The 22,068-nt window shown below is 39.4% G+C and overlaps 1 protein-coding gene across 4 annotated transcripts; it reads right to left on the reverse strand.

Annotated features, from left to right (window-relative positions):
- LOC309719056 (ceramide transfer protein-like) lies at positions 1-20,267 on the reverse strand. 4 transcript variants are annotated; one of them, XM_082554857.1, is made up of 19 exons: positions 19,900-20,267; positions 19,570-19,781; positions 19,331-19,465; positions 16,971-17,087; positions 10,252-10,359; positions 9,970-10,108; positions 9,400-9,483; positions 9,114-9,271; positions 6,888-6,980; positions 6,636-6,722; positions 6,430-6,522; positions 5,970-6,047; positions 5,215-5,310; positions 4,918-5,050; positions 4,757-4,827; positions 4,536-4,664; positions 3,495-3,624; positions 1,818-1,955; positions 1-1,616 (listed from the first exon to the last, which is right to left on the reverse strand). In XM_082554857.1, the coding sequence occupies exons 2-18, from the start codon at positions 19,657-19,659 to the stop codon at positions 1,828-1,830; spliced, it is 1,869 nt and encodes a 622-aa protein (XP_082410983.1). In that variant the 5' UTR covers positions 19,660-19,781; positions 19,900-20,267; the 3' UTR covers positions 1-1,616; positions 1,818-1,827. The 4 variants fall into 4 exon arrangements, with proteins under 4 accessions (XP_082410983.1, XP_082410984.1, XP_082410985.1 ...); XM_082554858.1 differs by having other exon boundaries at positions 9,400-9,480; positions 19,570-20,267; XM_082554859.1 differs by lacking the exon at positions 5,970-6,047 and having other exon boundaries at positions 19,570-20,266.
- Between the last annotated feature and the right edge of the window lie 1,801 nt (positions 20,268-22,068).

Consider the following 22,068-nt stretch of genomic DNA (forward strand, 5'->3'; position numbering starts at 1 on the left):
TTTTTTGTATATTAATTTTAATTTACAGAACATTGTCAAATTGCAATACATTTAGTGCAAATAACACTTCTGATGTACAACTTAGAAATATACAAAGTGTGTAGATTACTGACAAAAATATCAAAATTAAAAAGACTAAATGCATTCTTCAGCTGACACCGCTCATAGATTTAGCTCTTATCATTATCTGCAAAACAATTATCCAGATCCCTCCTAACCTCAAATCTCTTTTTTCAAACCATGCAGATCTACTGACTGCTAAACTCCCAACTATTGATGGCATTGAACACAGTCGAAATTGAAACCTTGAGGTAAGATGATGTGAAATGCTGACCCTCCCCCTCCCAACCCCACCCAGTTTGATTTCAGTGTTGATAAATGCACGTCTGGTGGCTGAACAGTAGAGAAAGCCAGAACTCCTGGCGTCTAAGGCATACTGGGGGTAGTTTATCAGTCAAAGTGCAGGAAACCACTGCACGGTAGTGTGGCATCTGAAATGTAAAATCATCTGACTGAGAACATAAGGAACACATTATAAAATGATAATCCTATTTAACATTTAATAACAATTCCGCTTAAAAGCAAGCAGGAGTAATTTATAAATCTGACACTCTTGAGTGAACAGAAAGATTTTCTTTTCCCTGCCTCACCAGGGTCTGAAAATAGAGATGAGAAAACCTAGAGGGTACAAAATGTATTCATTCAGCTCTCAAAGAAAGAGAGGAATCTTCAAACCAGACACTAGGGCCGGTCCTTTGCAAATATCTGTCAGCAACAGCATGCTGACTGACAAATACATGCAAATACCGCAACTTAGCATCTAACTAACGACATCATCTGGATAGTTGAAAATATTGTCCAACACAAGTCAATTAGAATTAGTAAGTGCTCCTCATCACTCTTGTTGTATCTAATCTGCCCATTTCTGTCATCAAATTCAAGCATTTAAGAGTCAATTCACATTTATCACAATTGATAATCTATTTGAAATCTTACCGTTTTATCTGTACAATACATTGTGTCCACGGTGTTCTCTGAAAGCTACTTTATAACAATCTAGAAATGTAAAGACTTCAAAGCTTTAGGCTCTGACCCCCCATCAAACTACAAAGAGTCGTCACAAGAGGATCAGCAAAAGGCAAGAAAGAGGAAATAGTGTACCACACCTCATCTGTGCTTTCACTGTAAGTATCTGTTCTCTTTCCTCTTTCATGGTAGTTACTTTAGCAGCAGCAAAACAAGTAGCTGTAATACTAGTGATTAGAGCAAACCCCCCAAAAGTTCAAGAAAAGTTTAATCATAGTAAATGTACAAAACAATTTACAAAAAAAAAAAAAAAAAGAACCCTAACAAAAAAAACAAATAAAAAACAAAAAGCAAATTATCAGTAACAATTTGAAGACTGTTTAGGAAATGTTTCAGCTTACGTACAAATGAACCCATGACCAACAGGTTACAATCTAAGATGATAACTACTGATCCATTAGGGCCAAAAGCAGTCTCATCTTCAAGCAGCACGTCCTGATGGTGCGGTGACACGTGAATGGTCATGTGATCTTCAACAGTCACTTCAACAACGCAGTCTCCCCAGCAGGTGAACTTGGCACCTCTGAAAGCTGAAATGAGCAGGATTAAAAGAATACAAAGAATAAATTGAAGTAAGTGTATGGATCTGCTGGCTGATTCAAAATAACAGATACGACATCAACCAGGAGATATCTCAAATAGTGTAATAAAGTCAGGATACAAAACAAAAGAATACAAATACAACTAAGTATAGAAGATCCCGCTGCTAATAACAGTGTTTCTGTGGTTACCTGTTTAAATTTAGAAAAGGATAGGCTTCCCAGCAGTTTTCTCCTGGACGTAGGAGGTGAAGCGTTTGAGGAACTTGGGATATTCTCTCTTGGCCACGGCTCTGAGTACTGATGCTGGAGCCCAGCCTCCGGGGTTTACTGCAGCCACACAGGAGTGAGGGAATAAAGACAAAGATGAAAACAAAAACCAATGTGTTCCTGCTGACTTATGATAAAACAATTAACAATAACTCAGTGATTCAGTGCACAGAGAGCTGTAACTGTTTAGAGGTGCCCTCTAGTGGGAGAAGGAAATGTAAGATTTATTAAATGAACATCCTTTGAACTGCTCAGCATCCCTGGCAATAAACTGGCTCAAGATTCCCCCTGCAGCGCTCCTTTATGTAACAGCCTCTTAGAGAAGAGGCAGCCTGGACTGAAATTTCAAAGAAACCCAGACTGTGTGATCCATGTGTCAGAGCAGCTGTACTAAGTTTAAAAATGCTGTTATCAGATTGTTTCAAATGAGGATAAAGGTGTATATTCATTTTTAACTTGTGACACAAGATGTTACCAAGCTAAAGATTGTCACATTGGATCCAGATACACTGAAACTACTCGATACATAATTTTTCTTTTAAGGCCTTTTGTTGTCTCTATATGTAAATCAACAATAATTTCTTTGTCTGAACCATTTAAACTGAATCCGAGGATCAACCCAGCTGATATATGTATATGTGCCAGCTGGAACATTCCATGTGTGCTTTTCTTATTTATTGCCTAGTGTTTTTTCATATAAAGTGGGGCAATAATGAACTTGAGTTTGATTACTTACAAAGAAACAAACAATTTCTAACTTTTATGGTAGTTTCATTTTGAAGGAGAGAGACAAAATATCAAGAAAAAAAATCTAGAAAAACATGTTACATAAATGTTATAGATCATTTTGCACGTCATTGACTCCTAAGTATTTGATGCTCTACAATCCAGACAGATTTCTGTCTCCCACACTGATAACAATCAGTCAGTCATTTACAGAAAGCAGCTTGTTCGGTGTATAAAGCACACCTGTCCACAAAATCTATTCCAACCTCTCCATTACCATGGGTGAGACCAAAGAGCTGCCAGAGGGTATCAAGGACCAGATCTTAGACCTGCAGACAGGCTGGAATTGTCTACAAGACCATCAGCAAGAAGCTCAGTGACTGATGGTTATACATTTCTCAATTTCTAAATAATCGCACCAACAGTCATCCTCAGGTTGGAGCTCCAAGATTATGCCTATGATGTGAAGATGATCACGCGAAAGGTGATGGATCAGCCCAAAACTAAATTGAAGGAGCTTATTAGTGATCTGAAGGCAGCTGGGACCACAGTCACCATCAGCAACACACTACACTGCAATGGACTGAAATCTCACAGCACTAGAAATCCCCCTGCTCAAGAACGCACATTTACAATGATAATAATATAATAATAATACAATAATTATTTCCCACCACTGTATGTGTAGGGACACATGCAGACTGAGTAAAACTGAAAAACTGATTTGAGGTTTGGTTGGAGCCTCTGGCATTTACAGTAGGTTGCATTATAGCAGGATTGTTGTTGCTACACAGGTTTTGTTTTGCTGGCCGTTGATCTTGCCTCAGGCACATATGCTAAGATCAAAACTAGATGATCTTCAGAGGTACTTACCATTGGCAATATAGTTGATCTTACACATGATGTTGTCTCTGCTTATTTCTTTGTCACCCTCTGGTGGGCTGACCAGCGTTTGGCAGATCATGGCAACATTGATTTTGGCACGAACACACCGGTTTGTGGGCTGAAAGTTAAAATAGACAAATAAATACAACAATAATAATAATCAAAAACAAAATACAAACAACCCCCCAAGCTAACACAACTCTTACTGTAGATGAACTGACAGGGTGAGTAAGATTAATGCTGTTCTTCTGTTTCGCCCCAAAAAAGTCTTGTTTAAAAAAAAAAAAAAAAGTTTGTAAAAGCTTTAATGAACTAAACACAGTACTTTGATGTAAACAAATACAAACATGCTCAAAACAGTCTTTGTCTGACAAAAACACAGTTAATGCATTAAAGCTCAAATCCAGACCTAATTACTCTCTGACAACAATCTACTTGCTATTTACATTAGTGTGCATACTAACATAATATATGCAGAAGAGGCTGATTAAGGCTGATTTGATAGGCGGACACAAAGTGTTGATTTCAGAATCTAACAGTGAAAATCTATTATCCCAATTTGCTTTCTGTTTTTAGGTGGAAGTTTCTTATCATTGAAAACTAACCACAGTATATAATGCTGTAGATACTGTACTCCAGTGTTTTGCAGGCAGGCACAGACAGATTAAGCATCTCAACATTTGCCAGGAAAGAGCGTGTTTATGACAGCAAATGGCTCCCCGAGATGGCAATTTATCCTGGAAACTTACTGTGTGTTTATAGCAGCAGAATTGAGGCAGTAACTGTGAGACTGTCTCACAAAGTCCTCACTTCTCTTGGCACTGCTAACTTAGTGTTATATTTGGACTGTTTCATCATTCAGAAGCATACCAAGATTTCAATGAGCCTGATATGTAATCACTCACTGTGCCAGAGTGTAGGCACAACAGCATGTTTAACACCACTCAGTCGCTGAATGGTATCAGAGAGTTGGGCGGTTATATGAACACATGATGGAAAACAATGCAAGCCTCAGAGGGTTAATCTTACAGGGGCGTCATCGTGGTCCACAGAGAAGTTGCAGACCAGCCATGTGTCGGGGTCGTTTTCATTTCTTGGTGGAATCATCCTGATGGCTGACAGATACAGCACATCTCTCTGAGAGGCAGGCCACACTCTCTAAAACATGAAAGACAAAATTCAGCAGGCAAATCAATCAAAAACAGGTGGTTTAATGCTACTGATGAAAAGGCACCATGTACTCAGTATACCTTGTGTGTCTGGTACACAATGATGGCATTATCAGAGAGCTTTTCCACAACGTGGAAATTTTCAATGGTGGCTGTGGGAGGGAGAGTTCACATCAGGTCATGGCAATAACACAACGAGAGTCAAATAGTAATAATATGTTGGACTAAAACACAGATCTTACTCTCCCAGTCCAATCGGACTGCAGTGTCCCAGAAGTAGTGGCAGACCTCATGTCCAGTTACCCCCTTCACAGCATGTGTCGCTTTAAGGGGATCCAGGACGATGCCGTTCTCCTCCACTTCCCTCCTGTATACCTGTTACACAGCACCACAGACAGAATATTATAAACACACTAACAACTTCACCCGTTACTAAAAACTAAGATGATTTTTCTCAGGCTTTTAAAAGTTTTAAATCACCATAATAACTTTTAAAACATCAATGAGATTTAAATATTCACAGCATTCTCTCTCCTCACCTTCATCTCTCCTTCTTCTACCACCAGTTGCCAGTTGGCATCGCCCCCCACCTCCTGGATGGAGTAAGCCATGTGATTCTGCACAGTTTCCTCCACCTAAGAGTCAGATATTGATTTAATGATATGTTAGGCAGTCTTCTCCTGTTGTTACCAACAAGGCACAGTTAGAGAGGAACCTGAGGTTCCTATGCTCAGGTGTAATGATTGACAGCCCTGACCAATCAACACACCTTCCACCTATGCTGCTATTGTTTAACAACATAGGAGGCATGAGGAAAACTACTGGTGTGTCAGAATCACAGGAATGTCTTAAGCAAATACATTATCCACAAAGCAGTAGCCAAATAAATATTAGGCACTTGATACTGCTTGGGGTGTTATTTAACATCTCAACAATGAGTTAAAAATATAGTGCAAAGCTAGCCTGGATTCATGCCTGTTCATGCTGTGGAAGGAGAAGCGTGCAGTGAAGAAAGGAGGAGGAAATGAACCAAATTCCTAACATGCACAGAAGACCTACTTTGTGGTAAGGACAACTCAACCTGCTCTCTCGGGAAATTTCAACTCTGACTAGGTAGGTTTTCCCCCCCCTCATGGGTCAATGTACAGCACAATGTATAAACACTAGTATACTATAATCCTCAAAATATTAGTGAAAACCTGGAGCGAATGGTTAGTAGACATGCCGTTTGCTCATGCTCTCTCTGATTGTCATGGAAAGCAGCAGGCTGCTCTTAGCTGACCAAGCACAGTACCTGAGGGCTGAATCTGTGAATGTCATCTGAAGCACTGATTAGCTCGATCGAGGACAAGGAAGAAGAGTGGCTATAGGGCTGTACAGCGGAGAGAGGGTTGAAAAAGAAAGGAATAAACAACAAAAACTGAAAAAGACACCACGGCAGCAGAGCAGAGGAGAACAACCACAACCTGCTAAAGTAGGATTTCATATGAAGCTCTTGAAAAACACTGCAGTGGGCACAAAATGATTGCCCCACAGTTAAGACATTAAACAGTTAAGATGACACATGACCACATCATGAGTAATTTTTCAGGAGTCAGCACCAAGTAGGCAGCTCACACCGGCTGTAAGCTGCCTTTGATTTTTACAGGAATGATTAGGCAAAGAAAAGAGCAGCAACTTGTAGCCTTAAATTACAACACAGTGGGATAGGAATAGGGTGAAAGGTATAGTGACAATAAAAATATGCTGCGCACCTTGTTGGCAAATCTGTGTGTACCGATGGTGGAGTAGGCATCACTAGGGGAAGCCAGAGTTAGTCGAGGTTTTCTGACCTTCTCTGACTGGCACTGAGGGAAACAGTAAACAGAAATAGACACTTGTTTATAGATTAATTTATTGGAGATTCATGTTTTTGAAACATGTCCTGACTTTGCGAGGCCCATTTAGGTCTTCATCACACCTGCTCCTCTATCTTGTCTTGTCTGTCCAGTGCAGCTTCCACTGCATCAAAGAACTCCTCTTCATTGATCAGACTGTTGGGCCCCTCCTGTGAACAAACAATAACAAGCACACAATGTCAGAATTTGTGATTCCTGTGAGAAAAGCCTCACCCAAGATTAAAAACAACAGGGATGTGCAACATCAGGAAATCTTCCTACTGTCGTCATCTAGTTTTTATCTAATCCATTCAGCTTATCTGATTTCATTGTACCTCGTAGTCTGGGCCTCCATAGTGTGACTTTTTCTTTAGTTCATTCACAGCAGACTTGTAGGCATCTTCTACTTTCCTCCTCTTTTCCAGCTCCTACACACACACACACACACAACACACACACGAGATGCTGTTATGGTTAGTTCAGCTGTATTGAAACTTTGAATAAAAACGTAGAGCGTGTAAACACAGAAACCCATTGAACCAGCACTGTAGCCCTAGCCTTTTCTTGACGTCATCCAGCAGAAGGGCATGTGACAACACAACCGTCCACTGCAGTCCGATTCTACTTTAAACAGTTTTTAACCTGGTAAAAAAAAAGGTGTGATTTCCAGCCAAGCACATGAATTGCCTGTTTAATTCACCGCAAGAGAAAGGTCTCCTGTGTCGTTTTTATACAAGCAACTTCCTCCCCAAAACCAAACAGAGTTTTTTTCCAATAGTGTGTGGACAGAAATACACTGTTTCCTGTTGTGTGTTATGTCTTACTTCAGACAATGTCCCAGCCTCATTCTCATAACATTGTCAGGAGTTTGTGTGGAAACATTTCCTGTCACACCAAACACTATGCTTAAATTAACAACATGACAGGTGATTTAAAAAAAAAAAAAAAAAAATCATAAAAGTGAAGTCAACTACCCCATTATTCAGCCATCTGTTAAACAAGTTTTAAATATTTTAATTGTGTGTCTATAATGTTATTTGCCAGGGACAAAAACTGTCATTTCACACAAATAATCTCAATGATTGCTTGAATAGAGAACTAAAGAAGTTGGACTATATTCCAGTGTCACTGTTATAATAAAATCTATCACTTAAAATAACAGGAATGCAGTAAATCGCCTGTCTGCAAAAGAAGATGAACAAAAATACAGTCTAACAACTTGAACTGCAGGAAAAAAGATACTTAAGACAAAGTTTTGACGTACAGCAATTACAAAAAAAACAACAACAGGTAAGCTGAATCAAACAGGCTCATCTATAATACAAAACAATTAAGCTCTGACGAGATATTATTAAATGCAGAAAAATAAGACACAAAGTCAAAGAAACTGAACAAAGTGCAAAGAGAGGCCTAGATATATTCCAGAAAACACAAAATAACCAGAATGTGATACTGCAGTAAGTTGTGGACAACCAGGACCCTGACATACAGAGACCTACTGTAAAGAAATGGCCGTGGGTCTGCAGAGGTATCCATTTTTGTGTCTGGTGTTTGAGCAGCTCTGTCGTCCTCCTTTGTAACATTCGCTTTGGCAAACTTTGCCTTGAAGTCCGAGTACTCATCTTCTAATGTAAACTTCAAGTGTGAGGTGAGGTGTGTCCTGTTCCTCTGAGTGTATGCTAATATACATCAAAACACTGATAACTTTGAGGTAGTGTCACTCAGGTATTCTAACTGTAAAAGGCTTCCCGGCTTTGAGGGCTGGGCAGGAGCACACCTACCTTACACAGGGAAAAGAACTGGTTTGACGAGGTCGGATTATATGAGCTCTGAAGAGCATTCCTTTAAAGACACAGGCCACTCACTGAATATTAATGAATATGAGTGCGTTATAGGAAGTCTGACTTATCCATGTATTTACCAACCCATATTTGCCAATGATGCTTGGTAGCAAGTTCACATTAAACCTTTCAGTGGATAGTTGGATTATAAGGACGGCTGAAATGATTTTTCTTGCTGCCTGAGCATAGTCTCCAGTCTCCTTTTGTAATGAATGAGATTTGCTTTGCATTTACAGCAGGTGCTTGGATGAAGAATTGAACTGCAAAGCATCTTGCAAGCAGTTTATTTCATTAATATTTCCCATAGAATATAAAGTGCAAGAGCAGAATCCCAGAATAATGAGTCACTTAATAGAAGACGCACACAGACTGAAGAAAAATAAAGACTGAAAGATTGAAGAAGCACATCTAAACTAATAACTCCAAAAGAGTCAAGTCTACACTATTTAGTCAAAGCTATATATTTAATACAGAATCACCTTGTAACCTTTCCAAAACAAAAACTGCACCTTTTTAATTATAAATGTTACAATACTGTAAGTATCAAGTCTAGACAACAGAGTGTTGCATCACAACCTCAGAGACAGAGCCCAAATGATAACATCGAGCTCTTTAAGGGAAATGGAAGCAACACTCAGCTCCTCAGTCAGCAGCAGTACCCACAGCGGTGGCTGCAGACACGCCCATTGGGGAAACTTTACTCTTTGTCCAAAGCCGTACCTTGTCCAGTCTTTTCTGCCAGCTGTCTTCTCGTTTCGTCATCAGCTCGATGCAGTGTGACAAAGTGGAGAGGATGCCTGCTGTGGTGGCTTTGAAAGTGATGGCTTCACCCTTAAAGTCTATCCCATTAATACCTTTAGGACTGGCAGGAGAAAACACTGGCACAGAGAGGAAGAGAGAAAGCAAGAACAAAAATAAACAATGGTGTTCACACTTACACTGAATTTGTTATAATCAAGCCAAGTAATGCAATGGAAAGTCAAAGAGTATTTACAGATAGACTCACATTTCTCTTTGCTGCCATTATTGTTGTGATTATATTCGCTGTCAGGTCTCGCAGAAGTGGGAAAGTCATCGTCATCATCCTCTACTAGTTAGAAAACAACAAGCAGTCATAGCTTCATCTCCCTGCCCTGCATAGTTATTAGTGTATAACTTATAATATTTTAAAACCTATTTCATGTTACTGAATAATCCACGTCCACATAATTGCAGGTAACACATTAAATATCTTTGTGCAAATAAACAATTAGGGTTGTGTCTGCATTGTAATACAAATTCAATAAACATAGTACAAATAAAAAACCTGACAGCAAATTTAAACCCACATAATGTCTTGTTAAGTTATTGATTTCTGAATCCTTTCTCAATGAGCATTACCTACTCTCATACTGCATGAAACGGATAAAAAAAAGATCTCTGTTAATGTTCTGCTTTGCTGTGCCAGTAAACAACAAAGCCAACTCCCCCACACTGCTCCAGAGATCACTGTTTTACAAACAGAGGCAACTCAAAACAAATGTACATCTATTTTTGAAGTAAATCTGATGCTATGCAAGGTCAACAACTGGTATACCTCTGTCCCTCTGAAATTCATCTTTGGAAACGGCATCGGCACAGGAATCAAAGTACTTCTGCAGGGTGTCCACTTGTCTGCACAGGATGTCTCGGAAAGTTTCCATTTCTGCAAATTTCTCACGCAACCTGTGCCCCTTCTGAGCAGGGGGGGGGGGGGGGGGGGGAGAAGACGAAGAGATGCAAACAGGAAAAAGATAATATAAAAGACTGAAAAAAAAGAAAAAAGAGATGTCACACTTAACCAGATCTTTCAACTCAGTCACTGATGACGATGATTTACCTTGAAGGAGGATGTAGATGTGGAAGACAAGGCACTAGCTGCTGAGGTGAGAGACAACATGGAACCATGACGCCTCAGACTCGTCTCTGAACCGTAACCAGACTCAGCCTGCAGGTGCGTGGGAATGTGGGAGGACAGCAAGAGAGACACGAAACAAAAAGGTGAAGAGACAAAGAGGAAGGAACAAAAGATCAGTAAAAAGGCACATTAAACATTAAACAAACTGCAATATAATAAGAAAACCTGGTGATCCTCAAAGTTAGACATAGGGAGCTCAGTTCCTGACTAATGCTGAGCTGGACCCGAGCAGGACCCACACCTACACAGAAACATTCCCTCACAGTCTGCAGAGACTGGCCAAGGTTGACGAAGAGACATGCAGAAACCCAGCCTTTAGGCCCAATGCGTGGTGGCTGAGTAACCATGGAAATAACTGTCAAGCTACTTTAGTAACTTCACAAGGGTTTCTTGTAACTATTGTGATGTGTGTGCTAACATGCAGTGTATCGTTTCATTTGAAATGACAAAATTGATTTATGACCAGGATTTAGGGAGTGGCAGTGATGACATCCGTTCTGCAACAGCAAACTGATGACTTCACGATTCCTGCACTACTGAGTCAGCAAAGTAAAAAGAGATCTATATAAATATGTAATATATATATTTTAGTTTAGTAAGTGTTAATACCAAGCCAAAAATCTCTAAAGCTGTACATGCCACACACAGTTGTCAAAGTGTCCATACAGACAGCAACTTCATAACCCATATTATTAAAGCCTCTCATTTAAATGCGCATGTTTCCTTACATGGAATGTGTGTGTGAATGTGTGGATGACTGGATATGTAAAGCGCTTTGGGGTCCTTAGGGACTAGTAAAGCGCTATATAAATACAGGCCATTTACCATTTACACAGCATAAACGGAAACATTATTTTGCCATGGTGGTAATATGTTTTAAGACTCTCAGGTGATTTCCCAAGGTTTAGTCATGGCTTTATGTCCAATTTTCCACTTGATTTCAAAATTAAGACATGGTTGCAAGCTATTTCCGTTGGCTAATTGGCATGCAGAAAAATTTCCTAACGACAGAGAGCAAACTGAAGAGGGATCAGGTGACAATCTTGACAGAGCGCCCACGTGAATTCCTCTGCTGTAATATCCCACAGTGAGAGACTGAGAAAACCGACATCAAACAGCGGCAACCAGGTAACGATCTAAGTGTTTAAAACCATAGCAACAGAAAACTTAATCACTCAATAAAGAGTTTGCTGTGATATTAACATCATGGTTATTGCTTCACAGTTGCATGCCTTCTGCAAGCAGTCAAGCTGCAGTTTACATCTGTATCTGTCTGCACATGACCTCTTAGTTATCAAATGTCAATACTTCATGAATTTATTGCAGATATTTGTCTAAATTTTAGTCACAAACCTTTTTCCAGCAGCCATTCTCACATGAAATAGGTGATTAAAACACCACTGAAGGTTTGTACTGTTTAGGTACAATGCTTTAATTTATGTGATTCATGTGTGTTTATCTATCATTTCGTATTAAAATGGCTGCTGTAAAAACAGGCTGTTCACTTATGAATTCTTGAATTATGTCCAAAAACACTTCGTAAAGTTGTGGTGAATTGTTTCCGAGATGTAACATTAGTGAGAACGAGCTGGACAGGCAATCTCAAAACACGATAAAACTGACATATTAAAGCATGTATTTAGTACAAAGCAGTATATAGCTTCTCTGTTTCAAAAGCTACACAAAGACAAGATTTAAGTAACAACCAGATTTACTCCTCCCCTCTACCAGTGTTGTGATTAACCTTTTACAACATTTGTATTTTTCATACAAGACACACATTATCACCACACAAAAAACACCACAGAACGAATTTAAATTCAAAACAGTGACAATAAAGCACCTTCACTTAACTAACCACAGCAACATTCATTGAACTGTACACTGTAATGACACAGACTACACACACAAATACACTGAGAGTCCAAAGTCAAAGCAACTGTTTGTTTTAAAACAATCTTCTGCTTTCGGGCTGGCTGTCACTGGATAGCCAGCAAAATGTAAACATAACTTTAAAAAAAAAAAAAAAAGAGAAGATTTTCTAAATCTCTACCCACAGAGAGCAAAGCTTCAGCGTGTCAATGCCGAGCCACAAATATCAATATCCAGATAACTGCCATAGCAACTGTATTTGCTGATGGATGTCTTAGAGTAATAATGACTTTAACAAAACATGAAAATTTATTAATTCTTATTAAGAAAGCCAGTGAATACACTTAAGAGCTACATGGGTTAATAAAGTTTTGGCAAAAAGTGTTACAGATATCTTACAACAAAATAAAAAACAAATACATAAATGCAAAAATAAATAAATACTGTAAAAGCTGATTTAAACTGCTAATATAATAGTATCCCAACTAAAAATCCAGTTTTAAGTGAAATGCGACATCCTCAATGCTTTCTAAACACTAGAGCCTTCAATCTAAAATATATTTATTCTTTTCTGCATTTGTTGCTAATGCAGATTATTACATTTGATTGACAATATATAATTACCATTTTGTGCAGATGACAGATGTTATTTTTACAGTGTTGCTAATTTGGTACAAACAGAAAAAGCAGTAAAGTGCAATGAAGCAATGACGAGACCAACCTGTGACCAGAGACTGGCATTTTTATGTTGCATGACAACCATGCAAACTTAACTCCACTCATTCTCGACGAATGAAATGGCGTCCTGATCTGAAGGTTTTATAATGTTGATGCTGATGAAATGAGGGTAAATGTGATGTAAACTCCTCAGAGATTGTCGATACATCTGAGGTTAGCTATGAGCTATGCAGTTTCGGTCTAATTTCCTACTAATAGTGACTAAGGCTGGCATGCAGTGAAGTTCATTAAAGAGACTAGTTCTTCTTATATCTCAATTTAAAACACTACATGCAAGCACAATAAAATTTATGCAGTGGGGGCAACGGAAGAGATGGATCACATCATTTTTATTGCCATAAAACTAGAATCATAATTAAAGATTTTAGTGATGGGTGACAGGGAGCAAGCAGCATGCCAAAGTGCTAAAAGCCCACCATCCGGCCATTCCAACAGCCAAAGCAGAGCAGGACACTGCGGCAGTCCCGGCGGTTTGCTGGCCTCAACATGGCCAGCCACTTCCCCCAACACTCCCAATGTTGTGACAGTTCAGAAGCTTTAATCCGGTATTCCCGTTTCCCCGGACACACCTCACTATTAAACAAAAGGAAATAGGAGGAGGAGAAGAGAAGCCATGCAGGCTTTAGCTCAGCTCATCAAGTAAAAGAACAGAGCTACAAGAAAAGCAAAGGAAGAACAGAGAAAAGCAGTCATTTCCTCCGTAGCGAACAGAGACGAGGCAGACACTAGCTGCACCGTCTCAGTCAAAGGAAGGAGTCTTCTAAATTCCTTGGTAGTGAAACGGAGTCCCCTGTCAGTCAGTCCTTTACAGTCACACACATGGGCTCAAAGACAAAAACACCAACATGCCCTCCACTCTCGCTGCACACAACCATCAACAGACCACACACCCTGATATGTGAAACCTTTTCCTCTTGTCCGTCCTTATGTCCGGCATCCATCACTGAGCAAGCAACCGTGATTGTGTGTGTTTGCATGGAAGAGTAAGAGCGAGAGAAGGGTGAAAATGAAGGGTGCATGCATGTATGCATTAGAGCGAAACGCAGGCTGTCTGGGGCTGTTTGTGTAATAAACCAATAAAGTATGGGTGGGCGAGTGAAGAAGCATACTGTATATTATAACAGAGAGAGAGAGAGCAGCAGAGAGTGGGAGGCAGGGGATAATACTTGTCTGGAGCTTTACTTCTATCTACTTCTTTCCTTTTATCTCTCCTTTACAAAGAGATGTGAAGGGACCAGTGAAGTTCAGACAGTCCTCAAAACCATCCCAAAGAAGTGGCAGCAAACCCACAAATAAAAGAGTAAGTATTTCCCCCCCCTCCCTTATATGACCCCTTTGAATACTCCTAAATGGATCAGCCTTCTCTGTGCAAAGGAGTTTTATGTGTCCCTCTTGATTTTGTTGCTGTGAGAACAGGCGATTAAACAAATGTATTATTCATCGAGAGCGGCACTTAACGTCCCCACATTTAGCACGACTTTTCCCACCACCAACACAAACACACCCACACATAAAAACACAAATGGATTTGCACAAAAACTACCTCTGACCAGCTTAATTTTGCCACGGTGATATACATATAATAGCCATTTGCTTTTGGGGTGTTTAAAAGCTGGAATCATTAGTCACCCCACATTAAAGCAAATTAAGAGTTGTTAAATACTGATTATTAACTTGCCCTGTATGAATTTATAAAAGTGGCACACAAAAAAATAAAAAAATAAAAAGAACGCCACAAAGTAGAAAAGGGTGACCTTCAACGATTTACACTGAAATGCACTGCTATCACACTGATGCTGGAAAGATGCTGTTATGTGTGTGCTCTATTGTTGCGAAGAAGTGTTGAGGACTAGGACAGAAAAAGAACCTACAAATGAAATATTTATATTTATAGCACATGTTTTAGAGTTTCAGCAGAAACTTTAGTGTATGCTAGTTAGCCTAGGAAACACAGACAACAATATTCCACATAGTGTACACTGCATGATGCAAGTCCTTCTTTTTCCAATTGGGAGCAGTACAAACACTACAGTAATGCTGAGGTGGTGCTTCATTAAGCTCACTGAGGTTGCTGTGGGTTACAGTTCAGACATAACTTTGAAATACTCTCACACCCTTGTTAATGGACTGCTGACCTCAGGTCACTCACACCCACACTAAAAACCATCCAGCAGGACTCACAAAGTGAACTGACAGCACTCTTCGGTGGAGAAGCACGGCTTATGAGAATTCATGAAAAAGTGAATGTTTTTTGAATGGTGCGTGTTCACTGCGCTACAATAAGAACCACTATAAAAACAAGTCTCTTACATCATTTTGGCATGGACCATGAAATGAATGTACCACCGATGTAATGCACTGCAGTTTAAAGAAAGGCAGTAGTAAGTTAACAACAAATCTCCATTCAACTTCAGGAATGTCAGTCTGTCCAGTTAGGAAGCATGCTGTTCAAGTCAAAGTATCAATAGATGCACCGGAGAGGCAACAACCCCCCCCCCCCAAAAAAAAATAGATTTCCAGCTGGTGGCCTCTTTCCTTGTCACTTCTGAGGAGACAAGATGGTACAACAAGAGATCTAGACAGGGCTGTAGAAGGTCATCAACTCTGCAGCAGGATCTGCTCCTTTATGCAATGACAAACAGATGGAGCAAGCCCTTAACATGACCTCTAGAGGATTACTCGTGTACATGTTTCTAACCAAACTGTCAGAAACAGACTCTATGAGGGTGGCATGAGGGTCCAGTGTCCTTTAGTGGGACCTGTGCACCATGCCGCTCATATGGCTTTTGCCAGAGAACATGAGAACTGGCAGCTCCACCATTGCCACCCCGTTCTCTTTACAGATGATATTGCAGGCATGTGCCTAACAACTATCATCACGCCATGTGGTATGGTGTCATGACATTGGTTATCGTCTTACACAGACCACACAGTTTTGGGGGAGGAAGCTGTGAACGTGTTTACATAAAAGAGACAGTGTTTTCTCCAGATGACCAATGAGGAATAGGGTTAGAAAAAAATGTATCGAATTTAAAATGTATAACCTGCTGTTACGCTTAAACTTTACTTGAAGTAAGTAAAGGACAAGTATATAAAAAAAAAACCCCACTAACTTAAATGACTTACTTGAAAATAATCTTTTAAGGTCAACAAGTGCTTTAATCAGCCGAGACACTGAGTGAGACACACAATCAAATGAATACCTCCGGTAACTTTGTAACTTTTGCCCCAAAACTCAGAGTTAAACCTTAAGTTCCCTGACTAACCCCACAATCCGCTTCCAAGTAGAGGCCTTGGGGCAACTGTGTATCAACAGTCTGAAGTCATGTGATCCGAAGTTACACAGTCTCAGCCTTATAAAATGAAGGTCCAAAATACCAACACACACACACACCTAAATACAACCTTTCAGACACTACCTGAACCATATCCAATTTGTTTTACAAACTTTATGCTCAGAGGTGATATACCATTAACCAGATGTCCTTGCAGAGAAAACAGCTGCCTACTATGTAACAACATCCCCACATCAACCCCTCACTCTTCAGATTCCTCACATTCCCAGGGTAAAGAGCTCTCAGTATGTGTGTATGGGTCTGATTCTTGCCCTGCCACACCCTGTTCACTAAGAAAGGAAACAGATAAAACTCAAAAAAGGGAAAAAAGAAAGAAACAAGCCTTGAACTCAAATTCAACTCCAATGCTGAAAAAAAAAAAAAAAAAACCCAACAACACGGACAGCAAAACTATTTTTAAGTGATTACATCAACAAAAAAGGAAGAAAAGCTAACACAATACTGCTTAAGAAACACTTTTCTGATTCTCAACAAGCTCCTGCTGTCTCTGATGACAACAGGAACTGAAATCATGTTACCTAAAATTAATCTGTCAAGGTAATGCAGCTCGCATGCAAAAATAATATAATCCCAAGAAAGTCTGTATGACAGGCAAACAATGATCTCGAAAGAAGCTAAGGAGAAAGTTTATTTTAAAATATGCAGAAGAAAGAGAAAAATCACCAAACTGCTCACCTTATGTAGTTCTATCGACTCAATCCACTGGAGTCTGTGCTCGGGATCTTCGGCTCTGAGGTACCAAACGCTGTCGTTCACGCTGACATCAAAACGACACTCGTCAAACTCATGAGGCTGTGCAGAGAGAAGGCAGAGCGCATGGGTAGTTATTAGAGTGCATGAGTCAGAAAATAAAATAACCAGAAATTTGAATATCAAAATACAAATTTCAATAACATTTTCCCTTAATGAATAACATTTCTAAGGAAAGAGCAAAATCCCACTTTAGCACCTCTCTGTCTGTGGCAAAGGATTACTAACAATGACACATTCCAGACACATATGGACTTAATCAGCCACAGAAATGCATATGCCATGGAATAAAGACGGATTTTAATTAGAAGATGATGTCTTGAGCCTGCTGTCGTAGCCCTTAACAACCGTAGTGGAGCAGCGCTACATAAAACAGATTATTCCAGCACACTGTCACCTGACCCAAGGTCATCATAAGATTTCCGTCAATTTCTCAACCAAGTCTTTCAACTATTGCACTTCCACATTCTACAACACACCCCACCCAGCTCCAGCTACTAACCGCCTCAGGCACCAAAACATGTGCAACAAAGAATTCCCTCCTTTCCTCTGAAACTGGAATTTGCTTACAGCTGAGAAGAGATCTGCAACAAGTAAGACACAGTGGGGTTCAATCTCTGTCCGTCCCCACCCCCATTTTCCCTATTCAGCAGTGTTCAGAATACAGCTGCTCTGTCAGCTGACAAAATTGTATGCTGCCAAAGTTTAATTAGATTTGCTGAATGTTGCTCATGTGCTGGCTTATTTGCAGCCACTGACAACAGCAACACACAACTCTGGACATCTATTGTCAGCCTGCAAAACTTTATGTAACATTGTAGTAATGCTTTAACGCTGGTATTGCATTTCACAGCTTGTATATTTAGAATGGGCACAAGCATGGGGTGGATTTTTATGACCCTTAAATGCTTTTTACTGACGTTCCTAACAAAATCAGCGCTGCCGTATTCCCTTACCAGAAACAGTCGGATATGAAAAAAGTGCTCCTGTTTTAAATTTTCACTATAAAGGTGTGTGCAACTTTGTGCCCATCCAGCCATGATTATAGCTTTGACAAATCCAGTTTATCTTGCACTGCTGCATCAGGCACAGACCATAAACCTTCCCTTTACAATGAAGTTTATAACGCTTTCCCTATGACTGGAACGTTCTCTTCCCCTTTGCGTAAGCACAGTTGTATCTACACGGCATTAGCTTTTTTTTTGTTTTTCAAACGTGTACATTTCTTCACGAAAAGTCTTATCAGTCCACTGATAAGACTTAGTCATTGTCAGATCCTAACTTTTCCTTCTTGTGACATTTTACAACGCATCTGTGTGCATCAGATTAATTTAATAATATTTAATACAAGATATACAAATATTAAGTATTACTTATACTAGATTAACTCTTAAAACTGATAAATGGTGGGAAAATGCAATGACATGTACAATCAATGGGAGCTTCTGGTGTCGGTCTTTACTTACAAGTTGTGTATCAGTGTGTAGCTGTTACATGGGAGCTAAGAAGCAAAGATTTGTTTGTGCATTCCTGAGTCCTTAGACCCCGCTTTAGTGGAAAAAAAAAATATAGAGGCAGGGAAAAGTTTGGGTCATGTTGCTCCAATTACTTGTGAGCATGTGTAATAAAACTGTGTACATTCTTGGTTTGGCTACTATAGCGCAATTACAAAACAACCGTGCTCCATTCAGGTCTGCACAAGCATAGGAACTGATATTATGTTCACACCAACAAGCAGCAGGACCTCACTGTGACCTTCTTAAGTTGTACTTTTAAAAATCGTGTAATCCTATTGAACACAGCTGCGCAAATTACAGTAAAACCAATTGTTTGGCTTCTGTACTTGTATGATCAGAGAGAGAGAGAGCAGTGAATATTTAACCAGGGTGGTAGGTCTCAGTTTATCTGACTAACAGGAAGCCAGAATAGGAAGAATGTAGGTCCAACCTCTACAGTGTGTGGTCAAAGCTTACATCTGAAACCCTGGGCAAACGCTAATTTATAGTAGATAACAAGGGCCACGAACAATTGATAGCGCTATGATCACTGAAGCAATGTTCCCTTGGTATGCTCAAATATCTATCTGTAATCTCAACACAGCCTCAATATAAGTTAATGTTCACCTTTCTGTCTTAGAGGAACATGGAGAGCGTGTGCTAAGAATAAGAAGAGATCAAAACAGGGAGACCTACTAGAGAAACAACTATCCTCTTATGAGCCCTCACTTACTGAAATGCTGAACAGGTGCTAAGCTCGCTGTGATGTTGGCCAGTTTAAATACTTACTGTGATGACTGCCTTGCTGAGGCACAAAGAGCCCCTGCAGCCGTACTCCCGTTCATCCTCCGACTTGTAGTAACTCAAAGTATTGTTTTTCAACACAACCCATCGGTCCTGCCACCCGTGTATGTAATTTGTCCACTGTAAACACACAAGACGTGAAGTACACAGTTACAAAGCTGCAACACGCGCTCAGCAGGTGATCTAGTGCAGCAACACTTGCACACCGATTAAATTAAAGTTACCTTGCTTAGGACGCCTCCAAGCTCCAGGGGCTGCCCGGATTCCGGGTCCACATCCTCATCCGAACTGGACGATGAACTCTTCTCGGACATTTAACTCCAAGTTTACAAGAAAAGTTGAATCTGATCGTATCAGTGCAACCACGTAGCTCGACGCTAGTTGCTGGATTCGTTGAGTTAAAATACGGTTGCAGAAACGTTCTTCAACTTAAGGTCTGCAAAATAACGTTAATTGGCCATTAATGGAGAGTACAAAACAGCGTCTAGGTGGCGTAATATACCTTAGGTCACTGACAGACTTCAACCGAGTTAGCTTGTCTGGCCACCACCTACTCTGGAGGTGACAGCTGGATCTGATTTTCTCCGTTTTGCGTGCTTTGTTTTGAAACTGACGTCGTATACCACTGAGACTAGCTAACTAAGTTAGCGGTGGCTATCAAATGACGCAACTAGCTAGTATTACATTAACTAACAACTTGTGGTTGCGCTCGTTAGCTATCTTAGCTGCTGTCCATAAGCTCCTGCTCGACATGGAGGCCTTCGGGGAAACCACTACACATCAACTTCCATCTGAAAATCGACGAGCAGCGGACTGAGTCTCTGCTGTGGTTCCGCAGTTCAGTTAGCAGCAGTGGAGGACTTTCGGGTCGAGGGGGGAGGAGCCGCAGCCACGCTTTACTGTGTACGACCGCCGGTCACCCCCAGACCGGAAGTTATATGTGTTTGAATAAAATTAAAAGCTGGATATTTTTTTTAAATCAAAAGTTTCAAACATTGTATCACAAATAAATAGGTATTATAAGTATTTCAAACGGGTTTATAAGATTTACTGTTAAGGTGTGTGCTTGCTTCAAGTTATCTCACTAGAACTTGTTAGTGATATAATTAGTATATAATCTAAGATAAGAAGAAAGAATAAATAAGAAAAACTATTAATAAAGTTGCCAAAATGGGAAATGACATTTCTCTAGTTAAAAGTAGTTACGTGTTAAGCATTTTTAACACCAAAATCAATCAGCTGATCCAGGCTTTGATCATCAAGGCTCTGCCCAATAGGGTGATCTGTAGTGGGACGATAGATCAGATCAAAAATATGAAAAATAGAAATAACAAAAAATAGAACAGTAGATATTGTCCACTGTTGGGTGTATTGAACAAAAATCTGTAATAATGGATAAATGTCTGGTTAACTCTAATAAATAGGTTGCATTATTCTTTACTTGTATAATATATATATATATATATATATATATATATATATATATATATATATATATATATATATATATATATATATATATATATAGTTGCTGCATAGTCTCCAATGACTACAACTGTATGTATAAAACAATGTTGTATATAGCCTAACTTTTTGTGTAGACAAACATGATTCTTCTACCTCACATACAAGCCACAGGAGGAGATTTTTTGTTACCCACAGCAAGAATCAGTCCAGTTAATCAACTTGTGTCAAGCCAGCCTCCAATTCGAGACTTGCAGTCAAGCCAGCCTCCAGTTTGTTTTACGTTCCCTGTGTATTCAAAGTATTACGGGAATGGATGTGGAAACCGGATTTCAAAATAAAAGCCAACTTCGAGTGAATTAACAGATATGTTAAGAACATAATAACATATAATTTAGGCTTTTTTTTTTTTTACAAACTCTAATGTTAGATCTATACAACACAGCCTTGTACCCTAATTGTGCCCTGTCACTATCAAGGCCATCTTATTTTGGATTTCAAAGTAAAAGCCCTGTGAATCTTCATTTTTGAACTACTCTTTCAATGACTTAATAATGCTCTTAAAAGCAAAAGTCGTATTTCCAAATACTATTTGAACTTTATATCAACACTTTCCAACCACAGTCTTTTTACAGTGATACCATATCAATATCAAGTCAGTCTGATTTTGCCTTTCATAGTAATGGCCCTTTGAAATTGTCCATAATTGACTTAATCTTCTAACGATTCAAAATGCTCTAAAATGAAAAATTCTTGTTTCCACAGGGTAATTCCACCTTAGATCAACAGTATACAGCCCCACAGTGATACCATATCAATATCAAGTCATTCTGATTATGCCTTCCAAAATAAAAGCCTTTTTAAATTGTCCATAATTGACCTAACTTTCAGTGATTTCAAAATGTTTTAAAATGGAAATTTCCTGTTTCCACAGGGTAATTCCACTCCAGATCAACAGTATACAACCTCACGATGTTACCATATCAATATCAAGACATTCTGATATTGCTTTAAAAAATAAAAGCATTTTCAAACTGCCCATATCTGAGTTGCTCCTGGAACAATTTCAAAATGCTCTAAAATGGCACATTCCTGTTTCCACAGGGTAATTCCACTTTAGATCAACAGTATACAGCCCCACAGTGATACCATATCAATATCAAGTCATTCTGATTTTGCTCTCAAAAATAAAAGCCTTTTCAAATTGTCCATAATTGACCTAACTTTCAGTGATTTCAAAATGCTCTAAAAAGGAAAAT

The sequence above is a fragment of the Aulonocara stuartgranti genome (assembly GCF_965226115.1).
Source record: "Aulonocara stuartgranti genome assembly, chromosome: 12".
Taxonomy (NCBI): Eukaryota; Metazoa; Chordata; class Actinopteri; order Cichliformes; family Cichlidae; genus Aulonocara; species Aulonocara stuartgranti.

Excerpts from the sequence above, each read along its gene's own strand:
- LOC309719056 (XM_082554857.1), bottom strand. The coding sequence starts at position 19,659 with ATGTCCGAGAAGAGTTCATCGTCCAGTTCGGATGAGGATGTGGACCCG. Across the intron at positions 17,088-19,330 it reads TCAGCAAGGCAGTCATCACA|CCTCATGAGTTTGACGAGTG; the intron begins GTAAGTATTTAA and ends CTCTCTGCACAG. Across the intron at positions 9,484-9,969 it reads TGAATTTCAGAGGGACAGAG|TAGAGGATGATGACGATGAC; the intron begins GTATACCAGTTG and ends TTTTCTAACTAG.